The sequence below is a fragment of the Crocodylus porosus genome, unplaced genomic scaffold (assembly GCF_001723895.1).
Source record: "Crocodylus porosus isolate Cpor-Errol unplaced genomic scaffold, CroPor_comp1, whole genome shotgun sequence".
Lineage (NCBI taxonomy): Eukaryota > Metazoa > Chordata > Crocodylia > Crocodylidae > Crocodylus > Crocodylus porosus.
The window spans coordinates 113,876,964-113,901,872 of NW_017728943.1; the positions used below are offsets into that span (position 1 = coordinate 113,876,964).

At 39.1% G+C, this 24,909-nt stretch overlaps 1 protein-coding gene across 5 annotated transcripts in view; it reads right to left on the minus strand.

The window, feature by feature from the left end:
• ZDHHC14 (zinc finger DHHC-type containing 14) overlaps window positions 1-24,909 on the minus strand; it is a 171,797-nt gene that overhangs the window by 33,463 nt on the left and 113,425 nt on the right. For 4 of the 5 annotated variants that reach the window (XM_019550033.1, XM_019550032.1, XM_019550035.1 and 1 more), the window contains exons 3-4: window positions 21,104-21,262; window positions 4,922-5,059 (exon numbers count right to left, since the gene is read on the minus strand). In XM_019550033.1, coding sequence (XP_019405578.1) covers window positions 4,922-5,059; window positions 21,104-21,262 — 297 coding nt within the window. The remainder of the gene's footprint in view (window positions 1-4,921; window positions 5,060-21,103; window positions 21,263-24,909) is intronic. The other variant, XM_019550036.1, reaches the window with a different exon arrangement.

Sequence of the window (24,909 nt, forward strand, 5' to 3'; positions counted from 1 at the left end):
CCCAGTACTCTTTCCTGCCATGGCAGGGGGTCGGACTAGATGATCTACTCAGGTCCCTTCCGACCCTAGAAACTATGAAAACTATTGTAACAGACAGGAAGAATCAAGCTCATGCTCATGGTTTTTTGCTGTTGTTATTGTTTTTTTACAGAAAAATGAGCATAAGATACAATTCTGAAAAACATAATGGATGACTGCTTGTAGGATGTATAAAAACAAGCTTCATAGATCTGACCCAAACTAAGAACACTCTAGGTCCTCAAAAATACCTTGGACTTCTGTTCTTTAAAAACAGTTCAACAGGACAAACAAATTTGCCCCTTATGTAGTAAACATATAGAGGACCCATGTGACTTCCTTGTACACTCCTATGAATGAAATCCTATGGTTCAGGCAATTGAGCCTGGAAAGGACAGAAAAACTGGGGCTGACAGGCTCAGTTAACTAGAAATACAATGGTACCTTTGGAGGGCATCTCAGATAAGTTATTCTTATAAGTTATTTTTAGATAAACACCTTATTCTTATAAAATTTGTAAAGTATGATAAATCACCATAGCCTTAAAACTAGTTCACTACGAAAATGATCTTCAGTGAGAGAAGCCTGCTCTTATTGGTACTGGGTGGCTTAGAAAGGAGCTTTCATTAGCTGTACTAAGACTACATCATTATTCTGTAACACTACTATTCTTCAATTATAGGTTTCAAAGACCAAAGGTCCATCCACCAAGTACCACAAAAAGGTTAGAGACTCCATCGATTAGTTCTCAGCCTGAACATAACAGAATGGACCAAGGTGGATTCTATTTTTATATCAGACTCATTTAAGAGAAAGTGGTAGCCAGTTAATTTATGCATATCTTCTGTCAGTCGCCTCCCATAAGGCTAAAAGCAGAAAAACTTAAGCCACCAACTCAAAAACAGTGTTTTTACTTAGCTTTTGTCAGCAGACAATATAAAAAATGCTACACTTCCAGACTGGGATGGATTTAGGTGTCATGGCTCAATAACTAGACCCTACCTTGTCCTGATGGGAACAACTTTGGCAATTTTGAAAACATCTACAAACCAAAACTGACTAAGTCATTATGAACCTTCTAAAATCAATGATAATCTCATCTGAATTTTGCTAGGGTTATTGAAAGACATACAGAAACCTACTTCCACATATGAAGAAAAAAACCTCTTTGTAACATGGTTTTCACAACCCCTTGATCAGAAAATTGAGCCAGTTCTTGTTTGCACGAATGATAGAGAACCACATCTATTGTGCTGTATCATCAATAATGAATTGCTGTGTCCAGTTCATCACTATAGGACACAAGAGGCTTCTTATCATAGATTTCCCAAGGTAGTTGACATAGCCTACTCCAGGAATGAACAAGATAGGGTCCACAGAGCTCTCCACAGGTCTGGAAACTTGGCCGCATGGCAAGTCATGGCAGCATTAATTATCACAGCTAATGGAGCTGCAACAATTAATGCAGCTGATGCTTATCTTGCCACAAAATTTCTGGACTGTTGGGGAGTTCTGTGAGCTGAATCCAGGGGTGGAGCTGTGTCATCTGGCCCATGGGGCCAGATATTCGGCAGTGCGAGGAGCAGCACCTGCAGCAAGTCTGAGAACCACAGAAATTAAAACTGTTACTGCCAAATTCCAGCCCCATGGTTCATATGACATGCTCTGGATGCAGCCTGTAGACTGGCTCAGGGACTCCACTGGCCTATACCATCAGCAGCTGGGTGTCCTGAAGAAAGAAGTTTATTTTCTGCTTTCATGTCTGTTTCATATAAAAAAACAAAACAGTGGCCTGATTCACTGTTTAAATCAGAATAATCTTCTGGAGTATCAAGTCTCTGAAGATGATCACCAAGTTCAAGACCACTCTGCTGAGCATGGGTGCGCAGTTAATATTTCTCATCCAGGGACAGAAGACCTCTGCAGAGAATATCCACGGTCACTACTATTTAGAAAAGACTGGTTTGGGATTTTGACTGTTCCTGGAACATCAGGCAAACTACAGTTATAGTCATAGTCATGAAACCCAACATCTGTAGCATGGCCCAAGCTGTCACTTTCTCTCTCTCATCCTTTCTACTAGACTGGCATTGTCCAGGATCTTGTCCCTGGATAGAAGTCTTTTTGTAGCATCACTGAGTGGCCTTCCTTTGTGTAAGACATTTTACATAAGAAACAGAACTAGCCTTAGAGCTGATGGATTCCTAATCACTGCAGTAAGACTAAATCCCAATGCAATGAGTTGGGGCTTTGAGAACTCTAAAGCAGAGATGCACTGAACCCAAATACGGAAGGATTCTGTGCCAAATACAAAGAATGGGATTAAGGAACTGAGGTTCCAGGAAACTACTCCCTATTCTTCCTTATTGGCCAAGTATCAGCTGAAGAGCTGCAGGGCTGCCAAAGTAAAATCAACCAGAAATTACTGGATGACAGGAGAAAGAAATATAGAAAGACTACTTGAAGGAGAATCACTGAGGGAGCTGAGGCTTCAGTTGAATTAAGTTTTACTATCACAGTCAAGTAAATGAGACCCCCACTGCATGAATGCTTCACAGATGACATCTTTAAAACAGGCAGCATTTAACATTTACTACAATATCTGCAACATGCAAGGTGTTATGTGCTGTTCAACCATAGACTGAGAAACAGTATCTCCCCTGATCTTAAACTAATTATCAAACTGGAGTAAATATTAACCTTTCAATGGTGACCACTGTAAAATGATAGTAAAGTGTTAAATTCACTTGCCATGCAGAAAGATCAAATACTGGAGTAAACTCAGTAATTTTACATGCTGGAAACTATGCAAAAAAACACTGCACTCTTTAGGGAGGGAAGGCAGTTAGTTCATATAAACACTGGATTTGCGCTGACAGGCAGGTTAGGATTTTCAACGTATTTTTATTATTGGCAAACCAGAGTTAGAGCAGGGCAAAAAATGTCTCCTTCTGGACCTAGGCATGCACATACATGCTTGTGCACCTGTAAAGATTCAACAGTTGTAATACTAAACAGTAAATAAAGCCTCTGTTTCAATGAGAAGACAAGATTATTTGGGGAGATGTGGTATCTTTTATTAGATCAATTAAATAGTTGGAAAAATTGTTCTTTGCAAGCTTTTGGGCACAAACACCCTTCTTCAGGTAGAACAGAAGCCAAAATGTAGGTCTGTGAAAATGCAAATGTGTGGCAGTGAGGATCAGAGGGGTAGAAGACAATAGGTGAGAGACCGGTGGGGGGTAGAGGGGAATGTAGTGACAGCCAATCTCCGCAAGTATGGCAAAATCCAGTGCCCCATACGTTTCCCTTCCCCCCCACCCCCCGTCTCTCACCTATCATCTTCCATTCCTCTGATCCTCACTTCCATGTATTTGCATTTTTACAGACCTGCATTTGGGCTTCTATTCTACACAATTCACCAGCAGACTGTCTATATGCCTGGGTGTTTGTGACCAAAAGCTTCCAAAGAACATTTTTTCCAACTATTTAGTTAGTCTAATAAAAGATATCACATCTACCCAAAGAACCCTGTCTGCCTGTGTCCTTAGACCAACATGACTACAACCATCAACCTAAAGCTTTGTTCCAATAAATAATTTTTCCTATTTCAAGCTTATAAAATGTTTCTTTTGTACTTAAATTCTCAATTATGTTTGGTAATTTTAGAATTTCCATATGGGTTATTAATGCAGGCTCCCCAAATTTCAAACTGCTCTTGGATCTAGTCTGTGTTCTGAATTTCTAAACAGAAGGAACCCCAAGGAATACCTCCATACCTCCTCTACAGCACAGACTCAAGCAGGATTTCCTTTTGTTTCTTTCTTCCTTATTTCTTTTTTAAAAGAAAAAACAACTATTTTTTAAGGTTCAAGTAATTAAAAAAACAAAAGGCTAGCATATTTTTCAATAGAACAATTTCTGAACACAGCAATTAACAAAACAACTGTTTAACATGTTGGACCAAAAGCTGGAATTAATGCCTTGTATCATTTTGAAGCATAGTAAGCAGTGTACAGAAACCTCATCAAAAGCCTAAATTTTGGGAGTGACATCAGCTCAGTGTTAACCTGTATCATTATGAACGAGATACAGCATTAGTTAAAAAAATTCACAATGGAAGTGCATGAGAGCTTGAAAGACTCGTAAAGCCAAGTTATATCATCTTCTATCACCAGAAACTGTGACAAACATGTTATACCAGGATTAAAAGGATTTATTAGATATGGGGAAAAACAACAAACCAAAGAAAAACAAAACAACCCCCAGCCAAACAATCCAGCATACAAATATGAAATTAATTGTAAAATCCATGATTATAAATCTGAGTAGTTTATCAAACATATCCTGTAATACATGGGAGATTCTTGAAATATGTCTATGCATATGACAGCAAAATATTAATGTTAAAAATAGGACTGAAGATGTAAAACTAAAGAGAAGAACAACAAAAGTTCAACCCTAAAAATAGTTCAACTCTACTGACAGTAAATTAATCTTGTTTGGACGAAGGCAGGTGAATCACTCTAATTGTTGGGAGAACACACCTAAAAAGTTCTTCTTTGTGCAAATGACATTATTGGCAATAAATTATTCTGGATATAAAACATTTGAGGTACTGTTCAAAGGAACTGTCCATAAGAGGACAGAAGGCAGAAAGAAAATTAAACATTGCATTAAGATTAAGCAAAGTGTTGCATCAACGATTAGAACAAATGGGTTCTGCTGTAGGAAGCATGGCAAGGGATTTCAGATTGTTACACTGTAGCAGTGGGGGCTCTGAAATTTCAGGGAAAGAGTTAAAAAATAAAAACCCTGAATGATCAAAAGATTAAAGTAAAAAAAAAGAAAGAAACTCAAGCAAATGGCTACATACATAATCTGATTTCACCAGCATACTTACGAAGGATGACGTGGGTGATAACGAATGCAAATATAAAGACTGTCAGAAAGGACAGAGATAAAATAAACATATAAAAAAATCTGTAGTTTCTTTTCCCCACACAGTTGCCTACCCAGGGACAGTGGTGATCAAACCGTTCTGAAATGAGAGGCAAAAAAAAAAAAAAAATGGAATACAATTAATAATATACTATTTTGCTTTAAAAAACCCCTGACTACTACTGCTAATTTCACAACTTAATTGGTATTTGCAAACTAATCGCAGAGATATCCTTAATAAATGAGAATGTTTTAATGCAATATTACAATTAAGATACTAACACACAACTAAGATGGTCTTCTGTTAATTGCATGAATTTATGCGTATAGCGTAACTGAACAAATATATATATAGACATATATATATATATATAGACATATATATATATTTTACATAAAAGGGTGCCAGTTCCAATTATTACCTTTATTCTTCGATTCATTCTTTTTTGCATTTAAAACTATAGCCCTCATATTGCTATGGGTTTTTATTAGCATATGACAGGATTACGTATTTGAGACTTCCATGGGTCCTTCACCACACCACCTTACCATACTGGAAGATAAGGTATATTTTTCTTTTTTTGTTCCTGTTTGTGATGTTTTCTATCCCAGATCTGTTTTCCAGTTAGAACTGAAACTGCTACACTAAGGTTAAGTGCAGACAATCAGAAAGCCCAAGACTGAATCGATTCAATCTTCTCAGGTTAGTCTAAACTCTGTAGACTGAACTGATAAGCAAGTGAACAAACATTCATTTTGATTCTGGAAATGCACCTACATGCCTGCAGTGGCTCAGGCCAGAAGCCAGGGGGGCTAGAGCACACCTCCCTGCTTGGCTGGAGCAGATAGCTTGGGCCAAGCCTAGCCCGCCCACATTGCAAATGTAGTTTAGAGGGGAGGTACAAAGGATCCTGGGATGCTGGGGGACAAAGTTAACTTGAATCTGGAGGAGATCTGGGAAAGAAATTAAATAAACCGATTTAACCTAAATCAGCTAAGTCCATCCATCCAGGTTTATCTTAAACTGGTTTTGGCCATTTTGAAAGAGGTTTATGTGTATTGAACTTCTTTTCTTACAAATCTGAACTAGTTTCTGATCCCAATGATTCTAGTTTTCTATTTAAACATTGCAAATTCTCTGATACCCCCCCCCCACAAATTCTCTGATTAAAAAACCCCAAACCTGCATTTTTCTGCTATTAAAATGAAACACTGCTATATATATAGGTATCAATTTAACATGATGTTTTATTGATATATTTACTATTTTAAAACAATTTGGAAGCCCACTACTGCCTCAATCACTATACTAAAATAATTTCTAAACACCTATATGTTTTAGCATTTGATTTGGGGTTTTATTATGGAAAAATCAGAGCTTGCCTTGCCCCCTTTGTTCACCAGGATGCAAGTCCATCTGCGGCTGTTCCCCAGCTGCTTTGTGGTGCTGAGCAGCCCTGGTATGCCAATTCCCGGGCTCTGCCCATACCATTGCCCCTCACTCCTAAGCCACAGGCCCTGCCCCCCCAGCCCTTCACCCCTGACTCACATCTCCCTGGCCCTGCTGGTGCCCCTCTCTCCCAATCCACAGCGCCCCTGGCCCCCCAGGTCATGCTGGTGCTCCTCACTCCCAATCCACAGCCTCCTGCCCTGCTGGTGTCCTGCACTCCTGACTCACAGCCTCCTGGCCCTGCCAGTGCCCCACAATGCCAATCCATAGTCCTCCCACCCAGGGCCATGCTGGTGCCAAGCCACAACCCACCCAGCCCTGCTGATGCTCCTCACTCCCAACCTGCAGCCCCCAGCCCATTCCCCAGTCCTGCCAGATGGGGCTCCCAGCTGCCCCCATCCCACCCAGGCTGGAGTGTGGGGGCTCTGACTTGTGCACGACACAATGGAGGAGGGGAGGCCTATGGCACCCCCTGCCCAGGCCTGGGGCTCCTGTGCCACATCAGGTGGCCTGGATATGGCCCTCCACACCCCCCCACCCCAGGCAGCATCTCCCAGACACCCTACCCCAGCCCCAAGCAGCTCCTTTCAGGCTGGAAAGCTGCTAGTCTGCACAGGAAAACCAGCAGTTTCCCACAGTTTTCTCTTCAAAGGAAGAAAATCTGTGTTTTTCTGCAGCAATCTGAAAACCTGGATGCCTGCCAGGTTTATGTGCAACTTCTGTCCCTAACCTAAATCTACAAGCAAAGCAGCTGCAACAGACTGATGAAGCTACTTATAACATTTCCTTTCACATTCTTCCCCTTATGTTTCTTAAGTCCTGTTTTTTTCAAACCTTTTCTTTTATTTGTGGGGGGCAATAACCTGGGGACTTTATTTTTCTTGTAAATAGCATGGTACCAGTAGATGTCTAAATGCTAAATTGCACCATTAACTCTAGCTGCATTTTTTTTTCTCACTAAGTCAGAAGTCCTTCTTGATTATGTCCTGGAAGGATTGGATTACAAAAGAGGGAGGACTGGGGGTGGGGTGGGGAGGGGGCAAGCATCTGTGGCAGCGCTGGAACTGTGTTAGAACATGGGAGATAGAGAGAGGCTAAAGTTGTTTCCCAAGGCCACTGTAATGGAACTGTATGAACTCTGTAAGTCATCCATGTCAAACCAGGTTTCCCTCTGGGACTGTGTAACTTCAGAGTTTTAATGTCGTTTTTAATAATGACAAAAAGATTGTCAGGAAAAATCATTTTGTAACTGCTTCAGTGAGATTATGCTGATGTTAATGACAACATTTTAAATTTTAATGGAATCCAAGATCATAACGTAAGACAGATGCTTCTGTTTCCTCCCTGATCACTCTGATCCCTAGCCAAAGCTCACTGTATCTTCTCAAAGTTTTATGACTCGACTGACGTAAGCTACCAGACTATTTGTAGTTGTATAGGAAAGGCAAGTTATAAGTCTGAAGTGCTTAAATTCTGTGTTCAAAAAAAGTAACCCGCCAAACAAAAAAAACAAACAAAAACAAAACAAAATTCCATCTGTCTAAACATATCAGTGTCCACAACTTTACCCTAAAGACCTACATGAGAGGTCTTTCTTGAAGAATGTATTTAGTATTATCTTGCTTTAAAGAAGGCTAAACAACATATGGTCCACATTTCTGAGTTTACTAAATTATTAGCTTTTTCAAGGTTTTTCAAGTCAGCTGTTTTTTATACTTCTGCTATAAATCTATTTCAAATTCCAGAGAGGCTATTTAAGGTAGCATTACTGACCTTTCTTGGGGATGAGAATCAGAAGTAGTGCTTTTATCTTTCCAACTACTGACAAGTATTTCAGGAGTCTCAGATGTTGGGTGGTGTTACAGTGCCACTCAGCAATGTTTCTGAAGTGAGGTGACACTCCATGGAAATAGCAGTGCTTCAAAACAATACATTTTGCCTCACACAACGGACACATTATGCAGGCACTTGAGCAGTTAACACCACAAAGAAAAATATAATTTTGTAGTTTGGCATATAAAAGTCTGAAACCTTAAGGGCACAATCTTAAATTTTAGATTTTTAAAAGTACTTTCTCTAAAAGACAAAAACTCCATGCACCATCTCTGAAAGATGGCTTTTGTAAATATATTTTCATGCTCTCAAATATCAACATGACAGGATCAATACCACTGATTGGCATAATGTTCCAGTTTATAGCTATGTGGTCATAATGTATCAAACCTTAAACTTTGGGCTTCATAATGTGTGCATGCCACACCTTAGATTAGGTATGTAGGAGCAGATAGTTGAGCAAATAAACCATGAATTCCTAGCCAAAGTATCATCTAACATTTTTATCTCACTTAGTTATTACCTCCCTTCTTTTAATCCTATGTCATTCTTTTTAAGAAAAAAAGCACTATCTTTCAGTTAAATAGCAATCCATCCATACTTACTGATGAAAAAAAGAGTAAACTGAAAAACAGTAAAAATGTATACTGAAATTTTGTTGTAACTTCAAATTTGAACCACGTTTAATAGAAAATTGGGAAGCACTGAAGTCTGCATGCGAGGGCGTGGAGTAAATGAATAAAAACAAGTTGTCCCCATCCCTTTTCTTTTTGAGACAGAGATAATGGAATGTGACACTAATGTGCTAAAAACACTACTAATATGGAAGGACTATTCCACCTATCAGAGGGTGAAGGCAAGAGAAGAATGTGAGGGCATTGCTTATTCTACAGCAGGGGTAGGCAAAATATGGCCCATGGACCAAACCTGGCCTGCCAGGCAATTTCACGTACCCTGTGAACACCCACCAATGAATTGTACCCTGCCCAACCCTTCAGCCCGTGACGGTGGGAGCGAGGCACCGATGTATACGCCCCCACCAACATACCCTCTTGTACCTCACTCCCACCCTCATGAGTGGAAGGGCAGGGCTTCTGCTGCCACTGCTGCAGCGGCCCTGGGAGCAACTGCTTGGCCTACCTGGCATCCAGCTCACTCTGGGCAGCAAGTATAGAAGCAGTAGGGGTTGGGGGGGAGGTGCAGCTGGGTGGGAGCAGGGAGTAGGGGGCTGGGACTGGCAGCAGCATGGAACCTACACCCAGGGGGGTGGCAGGAGCATGGAGCTCAGCTGGGCAGGGTGTAAAGGAGGGTGGGGACCCCCCACATAGCATGTAGCCCTTGCTGCCAGCAGCAGCAGGTGGGGGTGTTCATGGAGACTTGAGGTGTTTCAATATGGAGACCAGTGGGAAGGACACCTGTCAAGGGGCAGGGCTACCCATGAGGCCCTTGACAGCTCACCAAAACTCATTAAATGGCTCTCCAGCCAAAATAATTGCCTGCCCCTGCTCTACAGTGTAATGTCTAATGCCTAATAGGCATTAATGAACCACCAGTGTGTCCACATTCACATTTGTGAGATCATACTGAGATTTTACGGATATCCACAGAAGCAAGAAAATGGCAGCTAGCAAGATTGCAAGCAGCCAGCTCAAGCTGACATAACTCTTTTACCTTAGAAGACCATATCCTCTTTAAAGGTTTGCTTTGAAGCTTAGCCCCTCATATGCCCTTTAGAAGTAGTAAATTGTTGTCTTTCTTACTTGGATAAAGGGTCAAAGACATCCTTGCAGCATTATTTACATCAGTCTCAAAATATGGGTTAGTGTAACAGAGTATAAGTAGCATATTTATGCACATACTATAGAAAGGTAGTATAAGAGTGATGTATCATCAACTTTCTAGATACCACAATCCATATCCAGGATGGCACCCTACAAACCACTATATACAGAAAACCCACAGACCACCACCATATCTATGTCTGCAAGATCAGTAATCATCCTAAGCACACCAGAAAAAGGCCCTCAGATACCACCACATCTGCTCGGAGAACACTCGTAACATTCACCTAACCAGTCTCAATTCTGCCTCAAGGACACTTCAGTAAAAAAAACAGACTATACATTTGAAAGAGCTCTCCAAATACCCCACGGTAACCTGCTACCGTACAAAAAGAAAACCTCCTATGACTGCACACCACTGGTGGTCATCTACCGCCCTATACTGGAACCAATAAGAATAATCAAACAGCATCTCTTGACAAAGATTGGTCCTTAAGAAAAATATTCCTGGCTTGGCTTTCAAACAAACCCCTCACTTTGCCCAGCTCAACATCAAAAGCACTGCCCAACAATGAAACACAGCTTTGCCTTGGCAAGAAACACTTAACCTGTCAGTACATCTCCACTGCCACTACTATCAACACCTACAAAAAAACCCATCAGAATCCATGGTTCCTATAAATGTGTTCCCAAAATGTGTTGTATCTGACCCAATGCACCAAGTGCCCTCATGGCATCTATGTGGGTGAAACTAAATTGCAACTACGCACCAGAATGAACTCTCACAGAAAAAATAAAGGACAGAGATATACACACAATTACGAGCAAAATTCTCACTGAATGACCACTCCCTTTCTGACCTCCGTATGCTCAAAGGAAGTCTACTTAATACCTCTAAAAGGTGAACTCAGGAACAAAAATTCATAAGCTGACTGGACACTCAGAACCAAGGCCTAGACATTGATATTGGGTTTATGGAACATTACATTTTATCTAACTCCTGAATTGTTTCCACACAAGGGAGATAAGAATGACCCTCTTCCCTTTTGATAGGCCTTGATCTCCTGTAGTCAGCTCCTTAGAAAAATCACTATAAGGAAATCTTTGCCTCTCTACTATATACAAGTAACTTTAAGATCAATATCCAAAAAATGCAGCATTTTGGAAAGTCCTTAATTACTTTGCTTTAATCATAACAGCCTTTGAGATAGCTTTGATTATATATGGAACCAAAAGTCACAGCCACTGAAAAACAAATGTCAACTCAGGCAAAAATAAAAACTTCAGTGAGTTTGTTAGTATTTTTCATGGGAAAGCCCACAAGTCTTGATGGACCAAATTCAAAGTGAATACAAAGTGTTAAATAAGTTATGTGTCTCAGAGTGGCTGTATGTTAGTGTGTAGGAGTAAAGGCTAGTGTAAAATACACACTGGGGGGCCACAAGAAGGTGTAAGGTTAAAGAAGACATTTCTCTTTTAAAGTTATTATTTCTCAGACCTTTTCTGTTAAAGTGTTGTTACAGGTTACCTTCCAGACACATTGAAGGCTGTTAAGATGGGAGTGTCTGTGCACTAAGGCAGGAAAAAACGAGCTAACTCCCCTCTGAGTATCTCAGAGATAGTCTTCTTCCCTGTTCTTGGGCAGCTCATGCTGCAAACAACTTAGACGAGAGGTTCTAAGACTGTGGTCTGCAGACGACCACTGGTCCGTGAGGTCCATTCAGGTGGTCCAAAGAATGGCTGCAGAACAGTCGAGAATATCTGTACTTGTAAAGTAACACTACTGATATTAAAATATGAGTTGTGTGCTTTGATTTGTAGAATGAAAAAGGTTTTTTTTAAGTGGTCTGCCAAGACTGTCAGCAATTTTCAAGTGGTCTGTGAAAAAAAAGAAAAAGTTTGAGAACCACTGACTTAGACTATTCCGCAGGGGCAGGACGAGTTGGGGGCAGTCCTTCAGCATCCTAGGAGGCACTGCTCCCAGCCACATAGATACCTCTCTAACATGCACTGCTGTGACCTGCCCCTGGAGGGCTCACAAGCAGGGGTGTGACAAGTGGAAGGTGATCCCAGTTCCTCAGGGCTCACCCTCCACTCTTGCTATGTCCCTCAGCTTCTCACTCCCTTGTGCTGCCGCAGAGGAGCAGGCAGGGAAGGGGAACCCTGCCAGCCTGCTGCCACCACTGCTCTTTGAGCTGAGATCAGAGTTACTTTGGGCAGCTGCAATATGACTTAGGACATAGGCTCCATTGTCTTGGATAGAGACTGGCTAATTATATAGAAATCAATGACATCGGTACATATTTTGTAATATTTACAACTGCGGCTCTTTGTAGGACACATGTCATAATACAAGAATACATCTATTCACAGCTCCTCACTTTGTATTCTGTGTGGCAATTTGTATATTGAGGCTTTTGTTCCCTCTTGAAACATCAAAACATCAATTCCTTTGAAAACATTTCAATTCCAATAGACACTAACAAAATGAATGTATATGTAAACAAAGAGAAATAAACCACCATATTAAATTCCATCTAATCATTTCAAAACCTTTTACAATTTAGAATATTTAATAAGATGTTTGCAGCTGAGCCTTCATACTTCATTTATTTAAGTTATCCTTACCTCAAGTGATTATTCCTATAGAGTTCATAATGACTGTACACAAAAAAATTTCCTCAACATTAATAAGACTGACTAGACTCAATCCTTTATTGATATCATTCATTGAAAAATGCTGACTATATACTATATAATATAGCAAAAGTCTATAATATAAACCTGTATGAAAGTCATTTCCTTGACAATACCCTCAATTAGTTTTGTAATGACATGAGAAAGTAGAAAGGAAAAAAGAAAACAGAGCAAATCATAAATAAACAAAAGGGTGATTTCTAATGACATTTCTATTACTGTTGACGTTGCTTAACAGCTGTGAGGGGATCAACAATGGATCCTTAGTTTAAATTACTGAGTTCAGGCATTTCATCATGCTTGCCCTGCACACAGAAAATGGCCTTTTGACCTCAAGAGTATTCTTCAGAAAATGGACACCAAAATAAATATCTGTAATAATCTAGTATCTTCTGCAATATTAAATGCAGTAGTGGAACTTAGGTGGGGGGCAAGTAGGGCAGCAGCACCTGGCACCAACTTAGTACAATGGTGCCTAGAATGGCACCCCCCCAATGGCATCTACATTCTGGCAGTAGAAGCAGCCTCATGGCATTGCTGCTGCAGCCCAGACACCATACTTCTGCTATAGGAGCAACAAGTGGGCTATAGGAGATCAAGAGGGCAGCAGCAGCAGCTGGGGACTGTTTCTGAGTCCCTGGAACAGGTGAGACTTCTTCACTCCCCGCATTTACCTCCCCCTTGCTCTCAGCATCCCCTCCTCTCCAGCACTCAGTGGCACCTGTCCCCTCCCTTCCTGTTCTCCTGTAGGGTTTTCTCAGACTGTAAACCCTGAACCTTGCTTATTATACCTCTGATTAAATGCATCTATGCAAAGTCTTGTTTTAGTCTTATACTGAAATAAAGTCTGTTAGTGGAAAAAGGAAGTCTAAGAAAGTAATATTTGTGTGCTGCACAATGATAGCAAGAAGGCATTCAGGAAAAGTAACAAGCGTGTTCAAGTAGATTATTTCACAATCCGGAGCAACTCAGAAGCCAGCCTACATATGACAGAGATAAGCAATACGCACAGGTATAATAAGACTATTTGCAACTCAACTGCCTGCAAAAGTTAAGCAGTTTTCCATGCAGAATGGTAATAAGATACCTTACAGAATAATGCTATTTTGAAATAATTGGATTAACTAAGGGCCTCAGTGTTTAATGTTATAAATACAGATATTTATCAACATATTGGGATAAAATCTGCCCGTTGCTCTGGACCATCCCATGGTAATTAAACTATATAAGTGTATAGTACATCACACACTACACATTTTCTACACAACTTCCATTAATCAATGCCTCCTGATTACTAACCTAGATACCCACAACCAACAGCATCTGAAAACTTTCAGAGGCAGCAGTAGCAATGAAGGCCTGACTCCTCCTGAAAACCAGGAGGAGTTCAAAGAGAGCTCAATGCCTCACTGCCATTTGTACCTATGGAAACATATCTCCTTGTAGGACATACATAAATATTATATGAAAATGCACTGCAAGCTCAGATATGCACAATGCAGCTCCCAGCTCAGACCCATGTGTGAAGAGACTGGGAAAAGGAAGATGGAAGCCAGAGGAAGCTGGGTATCCCCTTCAGCATCCATGGTAGACTCTTCAAAGATGAAGAGTATTTTTCCCCTGCACTCCATGCAAACTACAGCTTCTAACATCCACCACTGATCCCCGCATCTCTGAACATCTCTGAATGTTTCCCCAATTGTTACTGTATCAAATGTGATCAAACATTTACATCTGATTTACCTCTTTCAAAGCTTTATAGTAGTCCCTGCACTTCTCTCATTAACCTTCCTTACAGAGTATTTATTGTATTGCCTCCTCCTGCTTGGCCTTTTCCTCAGACCAACCTTCCAACAGTAGTGTAACTAGGCGGGACAACCAGAGTAGCTGCCCTGGCCCCTGACCTAGGGACACAGGAAAAAAATGGCTGCCACCACAGCTGTGTAAGCACACCAGCAGTGATGGCAACTGGAAGTCATTACTGCCCATGTGTGTGACAACTGGACCAGGCACCCAGCCGCATCATTACACCCCTTGATTTCCAAACCTCATCTACATATTTGGGAGTTTCTCTCATTGTCATCTCTACTCTTTCTTCGTGAAGGTCCCTGCTGTACATAATAAAAATTTTCCGAGACAGTTTACAAGGCTGCTTACATCTTTACTTTTTAAGATCCACTTAAGACCCTTCTGCCGTATGGCCTACTGTGCACCTTGTTTACACAAAAGTGATCATCAGATGGCCATTTTGTATTTCTGACAAGAGCGGCGTTGCTGGTGGGCTCAAGCTTAAATTAGCTAGCCCAAGACCTTTATTAAACCTGAAAACATGGCATGGGCTTGGACAGTAGTCCTCCAAAATTTAGTGGAAAACTCACTCATTTTATCTTGACACCCCCACAGCTGTAACTAAAACCGGGAAAATAGGGAGAAAAGAGCAAGGAAATGAGGTGAGAGGGAAGGGAAAGAGGATGGAAGTAACAGATAATAATGCATTGCCCTGAATGGTCCAGGGAAATAAACAAGGAAAATTAGAACCAAAATCTCAGTAGGTTAGGACCTTGTTAGCCACATCCTAAAATATTTGGCTCCCAAAGAAAAATTCTCTCAGTTATTGTAACAAGCAAATTAACCAAAGTTCCCTTTTGTAAAGAAACCATCACTAAATAAAACAAATCCTTTACATGGAGTTCAAGTATAATCAAGAGCAGGCCACCGATTTATAGCCCAGAGGACAGGAGCTGAGAAAGACACTGGCAAAGAACCCTGCTTTTATTTAATTTCACATATCCCTTAGCCCTTTCCATCAATGAGGCAAATAACCCAGTTACAGATATTATATCAGTCATATGACATAATGAAAATAACAGGTAACATATAGGAGTGTTAACTGTAGTGTACCAAATAACTTCTTGGTCCTGAACAACTACAGCCTAAGAACTTTATAAAAAACTTAATGAATCTGTACTAAATAACTTGTGTTCTCAATGCCATCAGACACACCTGACATACCACCCACTACTACAGAGACAGTCTAGGGACAGGTCCCCCCCTCCCCCTGGAAAACACAAGTTATTCCCTTCCTTTATTTACTAAGATACTCCCAATTTTCTTTCCCTCTACTTACAACAGTTGTCAACAATTTGGGAAATTATTTGTTTAAACAAGAATGCTTTAATCTGAACTATACCACTTACAAGCTGTTGGAGATGTTTTCAAAATGTGACATGTAAGCATGTCAACAGGGCTATGGCCCAATTCAGAAACAAAAGAACTTGATTAATTAAAAGAGTATTGTGATTGCCCAGCCTAATTCTTTACAGCAGAGATGATGCAGGCTAAAAGTTGGATCTACTGCTATAGAAATAACCTAAGATGTTCACTGCAGAATACTTTTGTTTAAGAACTGTCCTGTTGCTCTAATCTAAATTTATTTCCCACCCCCCCTAAAAAAGTAGTAGTATTTACTTCTATAAAACTGCTCACTGCTTTTTTTTTTAATAAAAAGTGTGTGTTAACAAAACCAAAACCATTATTCCTATTTCCCAAACCAAGCAAATTAAGTACTGATACAGCTCTGATGGGGGAGGGGGGAAATCAATACTGTATACTAAAGGAAGCAAGATTACAAAAAAAATTACCAAGGAAAAGGAAATATATGCACATATTCTCTAATTCCAGAGGAAGTATTTATACTCTCCAAATTCTCCCATTTGCTTCTCACCCTAGAAATCATAAAAATAACAGACCACCCTGCTAGTTTATAAAGATAGAAGGAAAATTAAGGTAACAGGCAAAACCAATTAGGATGGTCTACAGAAAGGTATTGCCTTTGACAGCTTTCATCTTAGCATGTAGCTCTGCTTTATTTATCCTTCAATCTTTCTGGGCCTCCTCATATGTTTAATGACTTTTTAGGGCTCAATCTGGGTTTCCTAAAGTAAAAAGGGAGCATTTCCATTACTGTCAATGAAGATAATTCTGCTGTGTTAAATTAGCTGAGAAAAATTAATAAATAAATACATAAATAATTAAACAAAACAAAACAGGAGCAGTGTAAATAGCTCTTTGCTCCACCAATGGCCTCCTCCACTTCACTTTGAAAAGGGTACAACTGCCCTAAAACTCTTTGAATGGGAGACAGACAGCAGGGCTCTGTGAAACGCCTCTGTTCAGATTCTGATTCAGCTATTTTGGAGGGACAGTGATTTGATTCAGTGTTTTGGATTACTGTCCTGATTCGATTCATCCAAATCCGTTAAAAAATTTGGACACCAATTCGGAGATTCAGCCATGGACTATAATGGGGAATCATTAAAATACCTATAGCCTTGCCATTTTTTGGCTGATTTGGATGAAAACAGCAGGGATGGTAGCCCCTTCTGAGGGCATGAAGCCTGCCAAGTTTCAAGGAGATAGGAACAGGGTTTTTTGGGAAACTGCACCTCAGACTGCTCAAAGCAAAACTTGTGACACTTGTGTATGTTAACGGGTGTGTGTAGGTTGTAGCTGTATTGGTTCAAGGACATAGAAAGACAAGTCTTTGAGTCAATCTGATATCTTTTATTAGACCACCTGAGTAGTTGGATAAATACATCTTAGCAAGCTTTTGGGTTTAAAAACTCTTCCTCACGCAAAAGTTCCCTGGATCGAAACTGGGCAGAAACTGACTGCTAATGGGTCATATGTTCACGGTCCCACACTATACCCTGAGGGACCTTTTGGCACCTACGGCTGGAAAACACCCTTGAACCCAGCCATCCTTTAGGGAGCAGCTTTTTGCCCTTTTAGCCTATTAGCCTCAGGTGGTAGAGCTGGAGTCTGACACTTTTAAAGGTTGTAGGTTTGAACCCTGACTCTGGCAATGCTTTGGTTCTGACTTTCACTTTTCTGAACAAGACCTTCTCTTATATTTCTTGTATCCCAAGAACCCATTAAACCTCTAATCCCAGCTCCATGAGTTGGGCTGGGTTGGGGGGGGGGAAGAGAGAGAGAGAAAGAGAGAGAGAGAGATCGACTGAACTCAGTGTTTATATATATAGTGGTATTTATTTTAAAATTGCAGAAAAATGCAGATTTTGAGGCTTTTAATCAGAGAATTTTGGATTTTTTTTAATAGATCCCTGATAATTATTTAGTGCTTCTACGTGGTTTGCATTATGTAACTGAACTAATTAATTGTGAAGAAGCAGCCAAGTGTTTTTTTTGTATGGCTGTTATTTTATTATTTCTTAAGAACAGATTTATTTATTAAAATGAAAAAAGTATGCTGTTAACTTTGAGACAAAAATCACAAAAACAAGATTATTTGGAAGCAAGTGTATTCCTGAACTCCTCCCCACTAGTTTTTAACCAGTTCTGTTGATTTTTACCTTGATAGGTTCCAGTTTATGTAAGAGTAGGAGACGATTAAGGAAAATTTTAGTCATATGAGAAAGTGATTTGCAGAAACCTACTGACATCTTTTTTAATTGTTCCTTTGCTTTGTAAGAAAAAAAAGCTACCTTTATATTGAAATTCTTGCTCTTTCTTTTTTTAACTACAGTAAGTTTTTGTTTTGTAAACAACTTCAGTTTCTTTGCCACCCACTCTCTGCAGAAGGTGCAAAAACTCACCAATCACATTTTAATGGTTTGTCTACATGGTAAATGGAATTCATAAATTATATTGGTTGTAATTCACAGTTGGTCATTTCAAGTCTGTTTGTGGACAATCATACTGTGCTTTTGTGATGATTTAATTATGCCATTAAGGAGCTGACAAGTTGCAGGGATATAAAGGCACACATGCCAAATAAAAATGTACAAACACAGAAGTAAGCCAAAATAATTAAGGTACAAATTCCAAACAATTAGGTTATTTCAATTCATTTATCATGTAGACATATCCTTTTACTAACAGAGCTTGACAAATTGCAAAATATATTTTCTTGGTCTTGTCTAATTCTACTGGCACAAATTTTCATTGAAAGCCCAGTATTTGTGAAAGCCAACTTTTACCATGTAGATGAATATCTGTATAAAAATGTTTGTGTACACTGCATATCAAGAAACAAAAAAATACCATGCAATTTACCTTACTAAAACCATGGCTTTTCAAAGGTGCCAGGACCAAAATTGAAGACAAGCCCAGAAAAACATTTTAAAACTACCAGTATAATTATTTTAAAATTGCTAACAACCCCCCACCAAACCTTTTAAATGGAAAACCATGTTAGAGAAAGTTACAGTATTCTTACACACCTTCTAGAAGCAGGAAAAATTTCTTGGACAAAATTATTCATTATTTGATATGAATCAGTTAGCTACACTTCAAGAAAATATAACAATTTGATATCTGTTCCTTCAGCAAAGAAGTAATGGGGAGACAGAGCATTAATTTAAACCAAGATTTTGCACCTCTCTATTATTTTACATGGCAGATTTTCCACATTTTGCAAAAAAGGCCTCTGTTGAATTAGAAAATAACCTGATAAGATCACTTTAAGTTATTTTAAACCTAAAATAATTAATAAAAAGGCTATGTTATTCTCCAAATTTATGCTCTTAATATTTTTTTTAGTTCAATTTATTTTTATTTGGCATTATAAGCTGGTCAGCATACAGAGATATACTGCTGTAATGTTCCAGCTGCAAATATTACTATATACAGGGAACACTGGTCTAAAAATATTTCTATTTCAAATTAAAAACAAACAAACATGGAAATATGTCTGTTTGCTTTAAGTTAGTGTTCAAAACTCCTATTTTAGGAATACATTTAACCTATGCCATTTTAGGGATTCCTGTTTGAATAAAGATGAAAAAATTTCCTGACTTCTGGGTATATTTCTTCCATTACACCTAAACGACAGATGTATTTACCAAAGAAGTGTTATATAGACACATATTGACTACAGCAAGACAAAAAGCTATACTTTCCATGTTCGGCTTAGAACTCACTATATGGATATTATCTAACTGTGAATATATAATTCTTCTAATGACTGCTTTATACCTAAAAATATCACTGTTGCATGCTGCAATTACATTCTTCAGCTGGAAACATCTGCTTTCTACATTTTCTTCTTGAGCACACAAGGTCCAGCCTCACCAAAATGCTATTCAGCCACACTAAACTCCAAATGTGATCCAAGTAATTAGAAAGCTACAGAGGTAAAACAATTAGTGGTAAAATAATAATGATAATCACCTCATTAGCCCTTCAGTGACCAGTGCCCAAGAAAAAGACAAAAGGGACAAAAAATAAGGTCCTTATTCTCAGAGTTTAGTCTTCTAAACTAGCAAAAGGCTCTGAGTTGTCCACAGCAAATAATAACCTTTTTCTGCCATTTAGATGCACAAAGGGAAATAGAGATCCACCCCAACAGCTTATTCAACATATCCTCCATGTAATATATATCTCGAGCAGCTGGGTTGCAGTCTACAGAGTTAATGTGGGACTGAAATAGGAAATTTCCCAGTTTCTTCCCCTAGGACATGTCTACATGAGATGTTTACTGTGGAGTTACCCAATTAGCTCTGCAGTAAATGTCTTAATTTCTAAATATGTGGCCCGATTAGGCTGCAGGAAGCTAATAAACTCTGCAGCAGGTTAGTACTTATAAATACAAGCACTTTCCTGCTGTGGAGCTTTTTTTGGGTGCAGCAGTGCACTTATAGACGCTGACCCAGGTGGCTGCAGCATGAGGGTGCTTCAGTGAAGGGGCTACCTGCTAGCTAATCCCACACTAGAGCACCCTCATGCCCCAAACCAGCCCTTCTGCAGCATGTTGCATTGGGTCAGAGGAGCCCCAGGCTGGCAGACTAATATCCCCGGGTCTTCTGCCACTCAGGGCTGCTCCAACCCAGTTCAATGTGCTGTGGTCCCAGGTGCACATGTAAACACAGCACCCAGGAGCAGCAAGGGGCCCAGTCCTTGTTGTGGCAGTGCAGCTCCAGCTTCTTCCCTGAGGCAAAATGGCATGCATGCCAGGGTTGTCTACTAGTACTAGTATCATTTCCCATCAATAAACTGTCACAATGTAACTTATTAGTATGCTCCTTCTAGAACACAGGCAGAGCAAAATGACTGTAGCTTTAACCTTGTTTCATTCAATTGTATTTCTATAATACTTAACTCACTTGAATTGCCATAGGAGTTCACAGATGTAACAGTTGCATCATAAAAGCTGATACAAAGTCCTAAGTTGAAGCATCACCTCTCATTCTAAAGTGATTAAAAGTTAAGCCTGTCTGTATCATCTCTGATGATTTTATAGCAAACTGAGTTTGGCACTTTTTATCCTTATACCACATGTATTCATAGGAGAACTATCCTGCCTTCCAAAAGCCATTTCATGCAAAAGTTACTAAAACTGAACATGTCATTTCTTTATACTCACCTACACAGTTATCACAAAGGCTGCAATGTGAGGCACGAGGTGGGCGGAAAATCTTGCAAGTGAAACAGTATTTTAGTTTCACTGTCTGTCCATTGATGATTACTTCTTTTGTTCTGGGAGGTGGACGGTATCCTCCTGAACTGGAACCATTTGCAAGATCTAAGCACAGAAATAATACAGCATTTTAATTTGCTTTTAGCAGACATGGTGCAGCACTTTTCCATCATTTTGAATCCAGTTTCTTTATATGTTTATATTTTTATGAATTTATAACACCTTTCACTTCTGTCAGATGAAGTACCTTGGCATGCATTTCATGAACAGCCAAATGATTCAACACAAAACAGTCATTAAAAATTAGCCATCTCATGCCTTGTACCACAAAAAGCAAAATCCCACACTCGAGCCAATCCAAGATACGCACACACACAGGCACATGTTCTAGAATACCTGAATGACAGATGAGATTACTGAAACAGCGTAAAATAAAATTTCAAATCACAGACTCCATTCAGCTGGCCCTTTGACAAAAGCTTGTGCTTCAAAATCTTTCTGTAATGTACACATCAAATTCATAAAGAACTCGACTGGGCTTCTACCCTTTCCTCCCCTGCAATCCTTTAATTTAAAAATGACTCTCTATCTGCCACTCTAAAAGTGTTTTTAGAAATACTTTTTATTTTAAAATAAATTATTTAATGAAACAAACAAAACAAAAACAAACATACCAAAAAAAAAGAAGAAATACAGCATGTAGGTCAAGTGAGATATGCAGTGCCCATCGCCATTATGTCATTTAGAGCACTTGCCACGGCAAAAGCAAATAAAAATCACTCTTTGTTCTAAGACCCTTGGTATGCCATGATACAATGGAGTACATTCAGCATAGCATTTCATTCAGCCTGCTTTTTGTGAGTTTAAAAATCAAACCCTTAGTGTTATATGAATGCATCTCTTGTGGGTTAAGAAATTGATTACTGTAAAAGTCTCTGCCTTCCTTATCTGGTAAAGTGATAACAGATTATTTTAGGACATTAGCATTTTTACTTCCAGCAGCTAAAGAACTGGCTAGATTAATAATTAAAGTTCAGTTTTGTACTTTAAATGCTTCTGAAGTGAAGCTGTACTCTGAAAACAATTCCCTGGCACGCAGCTTATCTGCTCCTGTTATGTATTCAGAATCAAATCTTGTTACTTTAGTGACAAAAAGCTTTTATCACCATCAACCAAGCAGAACCAAAAAAACTACAGGAAAATTAAATAGATTATTTCCTGATTTCTACATCACGAGCAGAATTAAGTTCCAGTCTCATACAGCCACGTATGCAACCAGGCTCTCTTCAATTTATACTACTCCTTACATCTTGGATGAGCATGATCAGCTAAAAAACCATGGTATTAACATTAACAACAAAAAGACTATGACTTGTTTACAGATTAGTTAAAAATGTCACCAACATGCTATCCACTTACTGGGCAGAGTTATGAGTATTTATATCGTCCCTACCAAACTAAGGTTTAGAAGCCACTTCTCAAGATCACAAAAACTATAGTTACTATAATACTTGCATCTTCAGCTAAAAAGACAGGTTTAGAAATAAAGTGAACAAATACAGTATGGCTATTTTCACACTAATTTATTTTCCAACAGAACTAATAATGTTGTCTTGCTTTAATACCTATGACATTCTCATTTTGTTTTATTCTTAAGGAACAGTATTTAAAACTGTAACATATTCCGACATTGTGCGGGCTTTTCTCCCCTCCTGACTGGCAACTAACATGACTCACTGAAGCTGAGTTCACCAGTGGAAGGCAGTGTAAATGGTCTTTAAATCAGTAACACTTTTTTAGAAGATCTGACAGCACAGAACAGGTTAATTTCTCAATTATGAATGTAGAAAATGTGCAGGTTCAAGAGTTTTGGCAGAAGACAGAATTCAAGAAGTGTGAGACATTCAATTACTTGGGCTGATAAGGGGAATAATATCTTATTTGTTCACATATAATTATTGCTATTGCTGAGTCAATAACAACGAAACATTACCACAAAGTAGAATAAGCAGTGATTTACTTGAGACCAAATAAGTTTATTTACAGAAGAAAAGATGACATTGAGGCATACTTTTGGTTGTAAGAGGTATTATAGTGTTTATTTTAATTACTAATATTGAGAGAGTTCAATATATTTTACTGTACTATACTTCTAAGTGACATTACTAGCAATATGTTTGCACAATAGTTTATTGATAGAGAAGCAAAGTTGTCCTTGGTGGAACTCCATTTAAGTTGATGTACCTGTGAACAGAGACAGTCCTGGCTTTCAGTGTCAAGACACGCTGATAAATAGACTGGTAGAGAATGTATTAGCCCTAATTTGGCTTTAATACAATTTAAACACTTGCCACACTGTAAGCACAAGAACAGACCTATTCTTCAGTGGAACTATTAACTTGCTTAAAATAAAGCAGAAAAGTATTAAAGCTCCAAGTGAGTAACACACTTAACGGACACTTCTGGAACGCCTCAATCATTTACTCAACTTACAAATTTTGGTGGCTCTCATTCCCAAATATGACGCTAAAAAAAATTAAGGCTTCCCTTTTTCAAAAACTGACTACTGTGTAACAGAATAATCATTGCAGAAACTGTAGGTTATTAATGTGAACTATTTGGAAAAAAGGTATCTGAATAATATTTTTAAATATGACATATAAAAAAAACAATGTTTCCCCTCCTGTGATTAGTTGTTATTGTTATTATTAAAGAGCTCTGTTATTTTTCAATATGTCCTGACAGTGTGCAGCTGAGGCAGCTGCTGTCTAGGAGAACTTGGGTGCTGATAATACACTTCCCTTGGGGGAAGAAGTGTGCCTATGTTCAAGCTCTTAAAAGAAATAAACCTTTACTGTCACTTTACACAACTAAGCCCATCTGAAATCAGCTGTATTTTCTACTGTAGATAAGTGTTTTTGGTGCTATAATAAATCACATTTTATGGAATAGGTAGACTTCTTCCCTGATGCCTTCTGGGATTTTGTACTAGTTTTCTAGGAACATTTTAACTATAGTGCAAAGTGGTGCTCAGGCAGTTTTATCACCCTGTTTGGAAAAGTTCATCTAGGACTTAACACACTTGCACTGTTACAGGAAAGCAGATGCAGTTTTCTAACGAGGACAGAGTAGCCCAGCTGCCTCCACAAAATGCCAACACCTTGCATATTAATTTTACATACACCATGTAAATTCTTCCAAGTAATTTAAACCTGTTTTAAAATCAGTCAAAGCTGCAATGTAGGCAGAACCCCAATGGCTGGAACGTTTTTATTTTTATATAGTCAGCTGACTGAAAACTACTTTCAGGGGATTTCACAAGGCCTATTCATAATAGCAGTCCTTGTCTTACCCACTCAGTGACTCCAGGCATTTTGATTTTCTCTGTCAGCTTCTTCAAATTAGCCAAGGCTCTATTGGACAATGCTCTTAGGTCATGTCTGCACAGTGGCTTTTAATGAAGGACTTTCTGTATAACATGGTGGTTAAAAAAAGAACTGCTGAACACCCACTGCGTTAAGCAGATAAGTACAATTCTAAGAGAACTGTCTGACAAGAGCACTGGTCATCATGCAAACCATATCAGGCATGGGGCCTTCCATAAGCAGATCAACTCATTATTCAGCATTTATAGCTTTGAATATTAGCAGCTATTTAAGTATATTACTATCTCTCACTATCTCTAGATACGTAAAACATAAGCACCAAGCACACAATACCTAGAAATACCTGGTTTGTGCTTGTGCTGTTTT